Source organism: Sparassis crispa (genome assembly GCF_003851025.1).
Source record: "Sparassis crispa DNA, contig_000000F, whole genome shotgun sequence".
Lineage (NCBI taxonomy): Eukaryota > Fungi > Basidiomycota > Agaricomycetes > Polyporales > Sparassidaceae > Sparassis > Sparassis crispa.
In genome coordinates, this window is record NW_020939747.1 from 3,876,459 (window position 1) to 3,890,484 (window position 14,026).

The following is a 14,026-nucleotide window of genomic DNA, read 5'->3' on the forward strand; positions in this document are numbered from 1 at the left end:
CAAAAAATGACCCTAGAAACTATTACAAATATGTCTATAAGAATCACTACAAAAAATGACACTAGAAACTATTACAAATATGCCTATAAGACTCACTACAAAAATGACGGTAGAAATTGTTACAAATATGCCTATAAGAATCACTACAAAAAATAGCACTAGAAACTATTACAAATGTATGTAGAAGAATCACTACAAAAAGTAGTACACCATCTAATTATGTCTAGTAAGTGTTCTACAATATTCTGTTATACTGCGTAGTGTGAGTTTAGAAGGGTCTCACAATTGTCTACAAAGTCTCCTACTGACTCTGAGTATATTGTCTAGTAATATTCAGTAAGTTAATAATAACCTGTTATGCTGGCTCCTAATATACCCTTTAGTATCAGTTTGTAATGAGCTTAGAACAGTCTGAAAATATCATCTGGTATCACTTTGTAAGATGCTTACAATAGTCAAGCATACCATTAACTACTAGTCAATGAGGGCCTTACAATACCCTACAAAGTATTATATTGACTCCTAGTATGTTGTTTAGTAAGCCTTCTACAATGTTTTATTATGCCATTTATTCAATTCTAGCACACCCTCTAGTATTGGTTTGTAAGAACCTTAGAATGACCTATAAGACTGCCTAGTTACCACTACAATGGCCTGCTATACTACCTAGGATGGCATCTGGTATGAGTTTCTAAGGAGCTTACATCATGTCACAATTTTCCTGGTATTTGTGTGATTTTTCTGGATTTTGCCCGCTAGGTGTAACCAGCGGGTCTTGTCATCTGATTGAATTCTTATCCGTGTGCCATTTTTCGTCGATCATAGAGGCTTGTCTAGGCAGTTTGTCAGCTTGCAATTTTGGTAAGTCGGCGCGGACTTTGCCATTGCTTATGTCAGAGTATCTGCGGGAGCTTTGGACGCGTAGCTCAGTGCGTACTGTCGACTGTTTTACAACGCTCTGAACGATGTGCTCGCGATTTCATGTTATAGGTTCTTATCTGGACATCGCGGCGTCAATTGCGGTCGATCTGGAAGTTGCCACATCATCGTTGTTGAGTTCATTTGCTCGGGAACATCACCTTCCCCTTACAGTTGCTGTGTCTGGTTCGTTTGCTTCGTGTACCGCCTCCAGGCCTGTTCTTGTCTATACTGCTCGCGGTCGCTATACTTCTGTGTTTCGAATGAGTGTAGAGCCTGTCCAAGGCTTTGACATCATCTTGGGACATGATTGGGTGTGTGGAACTGACATTATGATATCGGGATCAGTGCTTCTGGATCCTGATATCGGCTCTCATTGCGCAGATGGACACAGTTGGGAGTGCGTCAACAATGGGGTTTTGCATGGTGTGTCTTTATTATGGACTTTCATCATTGTTTTCAATGCGGCGATTGTCGATGTTAGATGTTGGAATGAATGGAGATGTGGATGCCAGTCGAGTTGGTCATTATAGCAGTGTGATATCATCAACATCGGAGGATAATATTGGTACATCGTCTGTCTATGTCTTGAGTTTACTTATTAATGTAAATGGATGCTTTGATAAGGTGAAATGTCTTCTGTGCCGGTATGTTGTGAGAGTGGTGGAAGTACTTCCTCATGCGGAGGCGCATTGAGCGAACACTTGTCTGGTTGCAATTATAGTTCTAAGAATTGTATGGAACAGTCAATGAGCGCTGACACTTCACGGGAGTCTTCTATGTTGGCATATCATGACAGTGGTGGAAGTATTTCCTCCGTCGGACGTGTGTTGAATGAGCCATTGTCTAATTGTGATTCTATTTCTGAAACTTGTGTAGGGGAGTCAACAACCCATGGCCATTCTCGGAATGTTGATGGCATCATCAGATCTCTTGTTAAAAATTATGAAAATGATTCACTGGAGTCGATGCAGAGTATTCTTTGCAGTCATGGAATTGATTCAAGTATGCTTACTATTGAACTTTGTCGGTATGCTCTGATGCATCACGTGATAAGTGGTCTATGTATTGAACATTCAAAGAGTGGACATTTGTCTTGTAAAAATATCGGAGACTGTTGGACATCAGCTGATGAACTATCCTTATCAATTCTGAAAAATATATATAGTATGACTCGACAACATGACATTAGTTTAACAGTTGTTATTGCTTTATGCGAATCAGTAGGTATTGTTGTTGGTTCTGTTCCAAATGATCGACAATATTTGTTGAATGCTCTTAAATCTCATATTAAGCAATTGATACCTATATCAGGTTGTACAACAGATGGTCACAAATTATTTGACAATTTTGAACAGCAATCTTTATCTGAATTACGTTCACTTGCGGACTCGCACTGTATTGAATATAGTCATAAAACTAGTAAAGAACAGTTGAAATATCTAATTACGCATCATGTGTCTACAGGTCAGTGTGATGGAAATGTGCCAGCAAACTATACAACAGCAGACGTGCAAATCTACATGTTGAGTTCAATTGTAAATCGTATAAAGCGTAATCCACTTCGAAGAATACTAGATATCAATAAAATATCATATGAGATTTCAGATTCACTTAGTTTACTTCAACGACATCTTCGAAAGTATATTTCTACCTTATATAAGGGCAAACATATTGCAAGTGTCGGTCAACATCGTCTCGAATTACAGATGGAGCAACAACGTGAGCTGTCTGCTATAGCACATGAATGGCCGCGAGTGGTATCACAAAATATTAAAGACAAAGTAATTCAAATGTTTCGAAAGGCAACCTCTAGCGATGCTCTTCGCATGTTTATATGTGCATCTTGTGCAGAGTGTATTAGTGTAACTAAGCAGAAAATTGTTAATGCTGCTAGTCTTAATTTAGAGCTTCTGCAATGTCCAGCTGACATATTAAATTCTTCCTGTTCACCTCCTATGCCGTTTTCTCACGGATTTCTCAAAAATATTTTAGTTGATTGTGAAGGCATTAAAGGTGATACTTTTAAAAAGGAAAAGTGTAATTTATTACTTTGTCATTCCTGCTTTCGTTCATTAAAATGTAACAAGGTACCTGCACTTTCTTTGGCTAATAGAACATTTCTAGGTTCAATACCAGATGTTCTTGCCGATTTAACTCCAATTGAAGAGTGTCTTATTGCACATTGTAGATCAAAGTGTCTAATTCTCCAGTTAAAAGAGGAAAATCAGGTACAGCTTCCAATTACTCAAAGAGGTGTGCGTGGACATATTATTATTTATCCACAACGACCAGATAAAATTTTAAATGTTTTGCCTCCTCCAATAAGTAATGTTAGTACACCTGTATGTGTGATATTTGTAGGATCCAGCCCGCCTACTAGAGAATGGTTATGAACAAAAGCAAAACCACTTATAATACGTCGAGAAAAAATTTATAATGCCCTTCTTTGGTTGACACAGCATAATCCATTATACCACGATGTTACTATTAATTATACTGCATTGAATATGTTCCCTGAAAATGATATTCTTCCAGTTCAAGTTGAACATGTTCAATACAATAATGCACAAGATGCTTTATTGTCGCGTTACGATTCTTCAGATATATATTCAGATGCTCTAAACAAACATGTTGATAATACATCGCAAGCTACAGATGAAAATGTCAATAATGGTACAAACGAAAAACTGTTATTTGAAAATGTTATTGTAACTGATATTGATGGTCGTGCACCTGCGAATGAGTTACGTGCCGCTGCTATTAGATATGTGACTCAAAAAAATGGTGGTTACATTCAAGTTCCACATGATCCACTGCCTGTGAATGAATTTTTAAATCCTGATTTGTTTTCGTTAATATATCCAAATTTGTTTCCTTATGGTATTGGAGGATTTGAAGATTCTAGTCGTAGTACAGCACTATCTTTAAAATATCATGTTAAACATCTTTTTAATTTGCATGATCGTAGATTTTAAGAGCATTATTCATTTTTGTTTACTGCTTTTAATATATTACAACGTAGAGCTGTTCTTCTATATTCAAAAATTAGAATAAATAAACTTGCATTTTCATCAGTAGCATCTGAAATTGCAACAGTTAGTCCTAGTGCTGTTGCAAAACTGTGCGATCAAATAAGTAAACAAGGATATGCTGTTGCATCAAATACAGAAGAGTATGCTGTACTAAAATTAATAAAAGAAGTGAAGTTGGTTACTTCTCATGTAGATGGATCATCGTCGGCGAAACTCGAAATGCACAATGAAATTAGAGGTATGATGATGCATCTTGGTCTTCCAAGTTTTTATATTACTATTAATCCAGCCGATGTTTATAATCCATTAGTTAAGTTTCTTGCAGGAGATGACATAGATATAGATAACATGATGTTGAATGAACTTCCGAATTATTGGGATCAATCAATACTTATAGCACGAAATCCTGCTATTGCAGCCAACTTTTTTAATATTTATATGAAGGCCTTTTTTAATTCATTATTAAATTTCAATGGCAAATATTCTAATACTAATGAAGGTGCACTTGGCGTTGTTAAAGGCTATTATGGTTGTGTTGAGGCACAAGGAAGAGGTACACTACACTGTCACATGATGATATGGGTAGCAGGTGGTTTAAATCCCAATCAAATAAAAAATCGTATTGTAAAGGGAAAAGATGTCGATTTTGGTCAGAGATTATTAGCTTTTTTAGATGATAGTATTGATACCACAATACCATCACTATCCAAGTCAACTTCAACTTGTGGAGATCATGAACACTTTTTTAAGTCACATCCATGTAGTACTCGCAGTATTAATTTCTCTAAAGACATAGATAACCTAATTGAAAATCGTCTTAAGGATCTTCATGACCTTGTTATTACATGTCAGTCACATGTTCATACGAATACATGTTTGAAATATTGGAAGGGACCACCTGAACCACGTGAATGTCATTTTAATTTAGATGAAAGTAATGTTCGATCTGAAAGTTCGATTGATATGGAGAGCGGTGAGCTTTGTTTAAAATGCCTTAATGGACTTGTAAATAACTTTAATGCAACAATGCTTGAGGCTGTTCGCTGTAATATGGATATCAAATTTATAGGATCAGGCGAAGCAGCAAAAGCGATTCTATATTATATTACGAGTTACATTACAAAAGCACAACTTAAGACACATGTAGCATTTTCTGCATTAGAACTAGCTATAAAGAAATTGGAAAATGTATGTATAGATGAAGATGACATGACGGTGCGTTCAAAAAAAGTATTACAAAAGTGTGCATTTGCTATTTTATCTCATCAAGAACTTAGCGCGCAGCAAGTTGCTTCATATTTAATGGATCTTGAAGACCACTTTACTAGTCATACATTTAACAATTTGTATTGGACAAGCTTTGAGAAACATATTGATAATCAACAGCCGTTATCGTATAAATTGATGTCAAATGATGTTTCAGAACATATTGATACAAACAATGATTCAAACTTAAATGAAGAACTCGAAGCTGAAGGATTACCTGATAAAATTACAATTTCTGCTAGTGGTTCTGAAACAATTATTCCACATGGAGGACAACTAATGGACTATATTTATCGCGGAAGCATGTTGGCTAATTTAAGTGTCTGGGACTTTGTTTCGCATATTAAAAAGATTCGAAAAGAAAACAATGCTAGTAGCACCTATAATGCAAACGAAAACTACGATTTAAATGATGACGACTCTAATAGTGACGATTTTAGTTCTGATGGTGAAGATCAAAATGCTGATTCAGTATCTACCACATCAAATTGTGCACCAGTTAGTACTGAAGATTTACTCAAGTTAATCCAGTTAACATCTCAGCGAAGACCAAAATGTGATTTACTTTCAATGCATATAGAATCTTCTCAAAAACATCTTCAAATTGTTCATCCAAATCAATTCATGATTCCTGTCCGGATTAAACCTGCTATACCTCGACGAGATAGAGAAAATATGTATGAATGTCATTGTCGCCTTATGCTTATCTTGTTTAAACTATGGAGAAATATTACAGACTTAAAGTCTGAAAGCCAAACATGGCAAAATGCATTTTTCAACATTTCTTCAGAATGCTCCGTTATATATAATTACTGTTTTAGATAATATGCAAATTTTGCATGAATGTAAAGATAGTCAAATCGATCATATTCAAAGACAAAAATTAAATAAGCTGGCTCGTTCTGCACGAATGTCTAACGATATAACATAAAAAATAATGATATAGATGATTTAGCCAGCGACACAGCAGAAATTGATATATTAGGTCATTTAGATGGATTATATGATATTAACGTTGAATCTAGTGCTACGCACAATAATGACGTTCAGAATTGTTTGGATTTTATAAATAGATCGAATTTATATGCATCTCAAAATGAACATACACGTTGTACTGATGATGATACAACTAATATACAACTAGTTTCTGCTGAAAATTCTAATTTAGAAGCAATTTGGAAAGCTACCTATGATCAGCGCAAAGACTCCTGGAGAAAAACTATCACCAACTCTACTGCATCGGAAAATCTTCCACAAGCAAACAATAATGAGCCTACAGTCCAGATACTACCATTATATAATAGTGAATATGAACATGCTGTACACGCTGCAGAAGTTATGCATATATCTCAATCTGTTCACACTCCGTTTGACATTTCAATTGAATCAGAAATTATTAGATTAAATTTTAATTGTGAACAAGCACGGGCATATAAAATTGTAACACAACATTCTCAGTTAGTTGGCGAATATAATCCCTTGCGAATGTATATAGGTGGAGCTGGAGGGACTGGAAAATCACTGGTTATTAGTGCACTTAAAGAATATTTTCAAACTACTGGACAATCTAGACGTTTTCGACTTGCTTCATATACTGGAGTTGCAGCACGTAATATTGGTGGTGTTACACTACATTCAGCACTCTCTCTAGATCAAAGGTCTAGATCAAAAGCTTTAGGATCTAAAGCAAAACACGGTCTTATGGCTATGTGGGAAGGTGTCGATTATTTGTTCATAGACGAGGTATCAATGATTGGCTGTAATATGATGGCAAAGATTAGTGAGGCTCTTACAGATGCAAAAGGTAATACAAGTGTTTTTGGTGGAATAAATATTATATTTGCAGGGGATTTTTCTCAGTTATCACCTGTTTCAGAGCAACGTTTATATGGTCACAATAAAAAATCAGATATTGCTCGAGCCACAAAAGGTAGAGGCCAAGATATTCTGTGTGGTAAGCTTCATTGGCTCTCCATAGATACAGTTGTTATTTTAACAAAAATAATGTGTCAATCTGGTCCAGAAAATGCACCTTTTGTGGAACTGCTTAGTCGACTTCGTCAGGGTCGTTGTGATGCTTCAGATTATACCTTGCTTAACTCACGTTTAATGTCGAACATCAATATTGACTTATGTAGAGAAAATTTTCGGCATGCACCAATTATAGTCACAGATAATGCTACAAAGAACGCGTTAAATGTTCGAGCAGTAAAAGCTTTTGCTGAATCAACTGGTCATGCACTAAACTGGTATTATTCAAAAGATGAACATGCAGGAAATGTATTATTGGACCCAAGATTATTAACTGTACTGCAAAATTTGCATTCTGGCCAAATGAGACATCGTCTTGGAAAAATACCGCTAGTAATTGGAATGCGAGTAATGATGTCTCAGAATTTTGATGTAAATGGTGGCATTGTAAATGGTAGTATTGGAATACTACGAAAAATTCAATACACTATTGATGAATTTCAGCAACGTCATCTTGTATCCTGTATAGTTGAAGTGTCAGACTCTGATGCTCAAAATTTACCATATTTACCATCTCACTATATTCCAGTGTTAAATGATACTATTAGTATGGAATTTACTAATCCATATTCTCAAAAACGCTGCAGTATTCGTCGTACACAACTGCCTATTGAACCCACATATGCGATAACAGCACATAAAGCTTAGGGTCAGACCTTTAGTCATGTTATTGTTGATCTCCATAATTGTAGAGGAACTGAGACACCATATGTTATGATTTCGAGAGCAACATCTTTGCAAGGTCTTCTTATTCTCAGACCATTTCAATAATGTAAAATATCATGTCGGCAATCGGAAGATCTCAGACATGAACAGAGACGTTTGGAATCTTTGCGTCTAAAGACCATTGTAAAGTATGGTACTCCGACTAAAATTCGAGATGCACTAGCATCACTGCATGAATTAAAAGATTGTAATTCATTCATTACAAGAGTTGACTCGTCGACCACTGCAAAGAATGCTTCTGCATCGGTGCTCAGATCTGGCTTATTAATTCCGACATCGGTCTCAAACGATGACCCGATGCCGGAACTGTGCACTGAAACAACCACTGATGTTTCACATGGTTAGTAAATTTAGCTTATACTGCTACACCTACTGATACCCAAGAGAATCTCCTCAAACAGTGTCATCCAAAAGAAAACGAGAATTCTCTTCACTTTGCGATGAACACCCTTCCAAGAAACGTCATTGAGTCTAGAGCCACTCGAAAAGTCACGCTCCAGTGTCACACGTGCCGGACTGGCCCGCTTCATCTCAGCACGAAAGGATTCACCCCTCTTCATTCAACCATGTCTCCTGCAGTAACTTGCTATGAGAACCATGCCAACGGTGACTTCTTCCACGATCTGCTTGCATTCATACAGTCTCTTGGCAAGTCAATCCTCTCCGGAGTATTCTATCCTGGTGACTTTTCAAAAGTCATCACTTCCGAGGGCAACTATTCTTATGTGTGGACTGCTGACAAGTCCACCGAATTTCGGACCAATATATTCGAAGAAGTGCGACCGACAACAAATGGTACCAATTTGTCTGCAAAGGGAAATCACAAACCCGGCGATGACACATCTGTAAGTCCCGAGTAATATCCTCAGATTCACTCTCCCATAAATTTGTTAGCCTGTCACGGATGACTCCAAGATCAGAAATGTTCTCGTTCTCAGCTCACCCAAGATGGCCTCTAATGAGATTTATCAAACTTTTCGAGAGCAAATCAGCACGCTGAATGAAGTTCGCATCGCTGATGAGCAAGAGGAGGCCAAAGAAGTGATTGTAAGTCATTGCATATAAACTTCATATTTCTATCTAATTCAGATATCAGAAAACACATGCACAAGAATGGATCCGCTCTGTCGAAGGTGATTTGACTAAGGAGATGGATTTAATTGCCGTCCATCTTCCTCTCAAATATCAGGTAACCACTCACACCTTTCCCATTGCATCTGTCCTGAACATTAATGGGTAGATACCAACAATAACTCCACTGAAACCGGCTCGCATCATGAGGAAGCGTGCGACTCCTGCAAACTTTCCAATTGTCACGACAGAGCCCCTAGTGTCAAGAGGAGCTCTGTACGAGCCCACACTCCAGTTGGACTACATCGGAGACTACTTTAACTTAGTCAATGCAAAGCTGGTACAGCCGGAATTCCGCGATGCCAATGACAATTACATAGCACCGTGGAAACTACATGATGCACTTCGTCCCGGTACCATCGTCGCCGTCAATGCATCTCTCCATTGCTGGATATTTCAAAAGAAATCAAGGGTTCGCAAGGTATGTCAGCTCCATTTGTGAATGCTGTAGCTTTCGAATTACTCACCATATTTAGATCTACCAAATTCACGCTGACAGTTTGCATGTACTTGCACCCTCCGATGACTGTGTCGAAATCCCTCCTGTCCTCATCCTTCCGCGTGCAATGAAGACTTCCAGTCCCACCCATGCTGCCGTTCCGGTACCTCTGATGAAAAAGATAAAGACCGACTAAGGTTTTGCTCATCTCTCCATAACTCACACGGCCGCTATGAAGTTCGGTGTACAGTAGTGCTGTATTTTTACTCCAACAGAACTATACATTTAGTATCGAGCTTTTATGACAGGAACAGAAGCGAACCACGATGGAAATCCATTACAACATTCCCCGCCACAACCCTCTTCTCCCAACCGCCATACAACCATCTCAGCAAATGGTGGTGTAAGGGACATCTCCTCGGTTAACCGCTCCCTCTCCATGACATTAAAAAACCCTATTAGACAAAACGAATCACCGAAGAAACACACGCAATTTATGCAAGCTCCGTTGTTGCCATCACAACATCCTATACTGCATCAATCTTCCCAGATATTCCAGCGAACTCCAAATTCATAACTCCGCGCTTCGTACTTGACCTTCACCGCCATTTCCTTCACTCCAAATGGTCGATATGGCGAAAGAAGACCACGCCTTCGAAGAGTCAGAGCTGGATATGCTGAACCAAATGTGTCAGCACTGACAAAGTTCATCACAAGTGTCGACCAGAAATGTGAAATCGGGAAGAGGGGAGACTCCGTATGGCTGCAGACGATGTCGATACGCCCACGGTCCGTAATAAATTGCACCACTTGACATATAGAAGGGCCGGTGCTGTACCTTCCAACAAAACACCTTCCAATGATGACCAGTGCATGTGGAAAAGCGACCAAGAGCTGGTTGATAATGAACTCGTACAAGCTAAAAGCGACATACAAGTCGATATCGTGTAGAAACCAGCCAGCCTGTCGATGAATGAACCACAGGGCGGCAGAGCCTGAAATAATGCTGCCTGATTCGTGCATGATTGTCTGAAATAGCTTGACATTGTCCACAAAGTGTGACAGCAATTGGTGAAGCGTCCGATTGAGCTCTGTTCTCACTGTCCGCAAATTTCGTCTACAAGCTCCCGACCAATTCAAGAGTGTATGAATATCCAGATAGCTCAGCAGTTCGACGTGAAGAGCCAAGTCTCCGCTGAACTGTACTGGAACCCTAAGTAAACAATCATTCTCGCACGAAAAAAAAACAGATGAACGACTGAAATAGCTCACCTTAACGGCTGCTCTTTCATAGAAGTTGAGGCTGATAGCGATGGCTGCATGAGACTGGTAAGCAATCACCTATGCGGCACCCTCTTCACTCGATTACATAGATCCTTATACAGATGCACTCCACACGACTGGCCCAATACTGCATCAGCTCTCGACACACATGATGAACTACGCCCTCACAAATGATCGCTGCTGAACTTTCTCTGACTTTGAATCCTGATCCACACGTCTGTCCAGGAAATGAATAGGGAACATACCCCTCGGTACCCCTTCTCCCCCTTCCATCGAGGTGAACTCCCTTCATGGACACAATGAAAAGTCCTCGGTTGGAGCTGGTTTACTTCCTCGTGTACGCAGTTACTGATATTCCGTTAACCAGAGGTCGCAAGTGAAATGCAGAGGAAGATGCCACTACAACGCGTGTCACTGTGAAAAAGAACAAGTACACACGAGCACACATCATTTGTAGACACCGATCTCTGACGCACCTTGCTTATCCTCTTGTAGGCCTGACAAAGATGACGACACTCAAACATACAAAGGAAAAGAAAAAAATGATAGTGGACACGATAGTGACCACTCTGCGAAGCGCAGGTAACACATTTTGGTCACATGAACATGAATAGACTATGACATTCCCACCTAGTGACAGCACGCTTACCGACCAAGCACCCTCTACGACGATCAGCCCAACGTAAGTTCTACCCAACCCGAATTCACATTCTATGAAACACAACTAATCCGCAATGAATAGAGATAACACTGAATCGCAATTGCCATGAGAGCAACATGACAGCCCCATCGTCTGACGCTCCCACTTCAATGATATATTCATGAAGTAAAGTTTATCCCATTATGCGCACGCCTACTTACATTCACGATCTTTTTCATTACTGCAGACAACTGACTTCCTTTGCAAACTATGCAGACGAGGAATCAGCCACATTTTCACCCACATGACTGCCGCCTAATGCTACGTGGGGGAACAAGCAAATGTCATTCCTATGCATGCCGAACAATGATCCGATCATCATCTGGCTCGTCGGTGAAGTGCAAGCATACTGGTTTTTCGACAACAGTGGAAGACCACAAAGCCAAGTTAACATCGGCGTACAGCCTCTCCACAGTGCCGACGTTCCGATTCTGCAGCAATTTTTGAAGGACAAGTCCGAGCCCCCGCAAGGTTCGACCTTTCGCAGCATATACCTTTCGCAGACATTTTCCCCAGACTTTCCGTCCAACATCTTCTACGCATCATGATTCCAAACCGAAAAGGCACGCGGAGAGTACACTGCCACAGTTAGTGTCCTTTACATGCAAAAGTATATGCTAACCACTTCCTACAGGTGGTGCCGTTCACGAACGTCTTTGATGCGAAAGAAAAGTTCAAGCCGAAGAATCAAATGAAGCGACTCAGTGCACCTGAAATCACGATGAATGACATTGTTCTTGTTGAAGCTCACATCAGACGCTTCAAGACCACCAGCTCCGGTGGCGACCGAACTGGCTGGAAAGCATGGCGAACCAAATTTGAACTCCTCGCCGTCTCCCAGCTCCTCGCCGTCCCGACCAATGAAGATCGTGGGAACACCACCAGTTTACCGACCCTCAAATACGGTGAAATGTAGCCGAGAATACAATATGCTTAGCTCATAACAGACAACTGTACTTGTACCACCTGTTCACGCACTTCTTCGCTAAATCTAATGACCATTTCCTCCCCACCGACCGTAAGTCTCCGTGCCTTTGCCACTGTGAGATATTAAGATAGTACTGATCTCCAATCTAACGTGCTCACATGCACGAACCATACGTCACACTCCCCTCGGTGTGAACCATATTTACCCCTACCCCAAGAGCAATGACGTCACCAACCACCATGTCCACGCAAATCTATCCGTCCCTCGAAGCAAAAAGGTGATTTTTCTACTATATCGCCTATAACCTACGCAGTTCACATACAAACCTTCCAGCCCACTGTCGCCAGAGCTCGAACTACAGATCTGCAAGCATCTTGACTTTCTCTCCGTTCTTACCTGGAGACAGCGAAATCATGCAGCCTACACTACTGCACATGACGAACTCCTCGATTCCTATCACGACCTTCTCCACCAGTTCGTCAACAATCCCATCAACCTCCGAGCTATTATGCGAAAAACGCATACCATTATTTCCGACATTGCAACCCTCCGTTACATCGATCGTACGGCATGCTGGCAACCACCCCGTCTCGACCTGTACTCTCCCTACACCAAGTTTTCTATTATTGTAGACTACCTAATCACGAAAGAATTCGTGTGCGTCACTGACGCATATGCTCACCCCCGTCCACACCTAACAGGTGTACAAGAAACCACCGAACTCAGAACACCCCAAGCTACCATTCTCGTGCATCGTTCCATCGCAGAATCCCCTCTATATCCCATCCCCTACCTCCGCAGCACCATTCTTATGAATTTCCTCTCCGCCGACTGCATCGGTATTGCGTATCCGGCGCTCACTTTAAAAAAACGCGGCATACTAAATATCCACTGGGATGATCCCAAACACGATGAACACCAAAACCCGTATCCACATACTGACATCTCTGACATCTCGTATTACTACCTTAATCTCGGCTACGATGTTGCCTACCATGCCAACACTTGGGCTGCACCCTTACAACGATTACTCTGTCCTGAGTGGAGCTGTGTCAGCTGCAAAAGATACTTCAGAGACAAAGGTTCGCTACTCGTCTCCCTTCCAGGAATACCTATCCACTGTATTATCGGTCCACCCTACAGACTCAGTATCAGATGGATATTAGCAGGTGCCCAATGCTGCGCATGTTGTGAAGCTAGGAGAAAAAATCGATATTCCGACATAATTATTATATAGCTCGCTTTCCTTCTTATGAGACCGTCAATTTCGTACAATAACGTAGCATCCAGCCCTCTTATTGCAATGTCACTACGGCGTTTCGAGCGCGACCGGAACACCTAGCAAGTCCTGCCGCCTCCGCGCGTCCCTAGTACTTATATTGTAAGTGTTTGCTCCAGCCATAAGTCACATTTCACATGGGCATTAACGAGACAACAAAAACTCGCGCTGCATCACGTGGTCGTCTCACTAACACCCAAATAGGTGCTGTGGCGCGAAACTCGTGTGACATGTGACAAGTTTAAGCACTTCCAGCCAAACTTGCAAGGCTTGTGGTTCACTCAATTCT

At 40.4% G+C, this 14,026-nt stretch overlaps 1 protein-coding gene across 1 annotated transcript; it reads left to right on the forward strand.

Annotated features, from left to right (window-relative positions):
• Positions 1-9,252: 9,252 nt before the first annotated feature.
• SCP_0114430 (hypothetical protein) lies at positions 9,253-9,742 on the forward strand (the record flags this gene model as incomplete). The annotated part of the gene is made up of 2 exons (XM_027753666.1): positions 9,253-9,528; positions 9,584-9,742. The coding sequence occupies 2 exons, from the start codon at positions 9,253-9,255 to the stop codon at positions 9,740-9,742; spliced, it is 435 nt and encodes a 144-aa protein (XP_027609467.1).
• Positions 9,743-14,026: the final 4,284 nt, after the last annotated feature.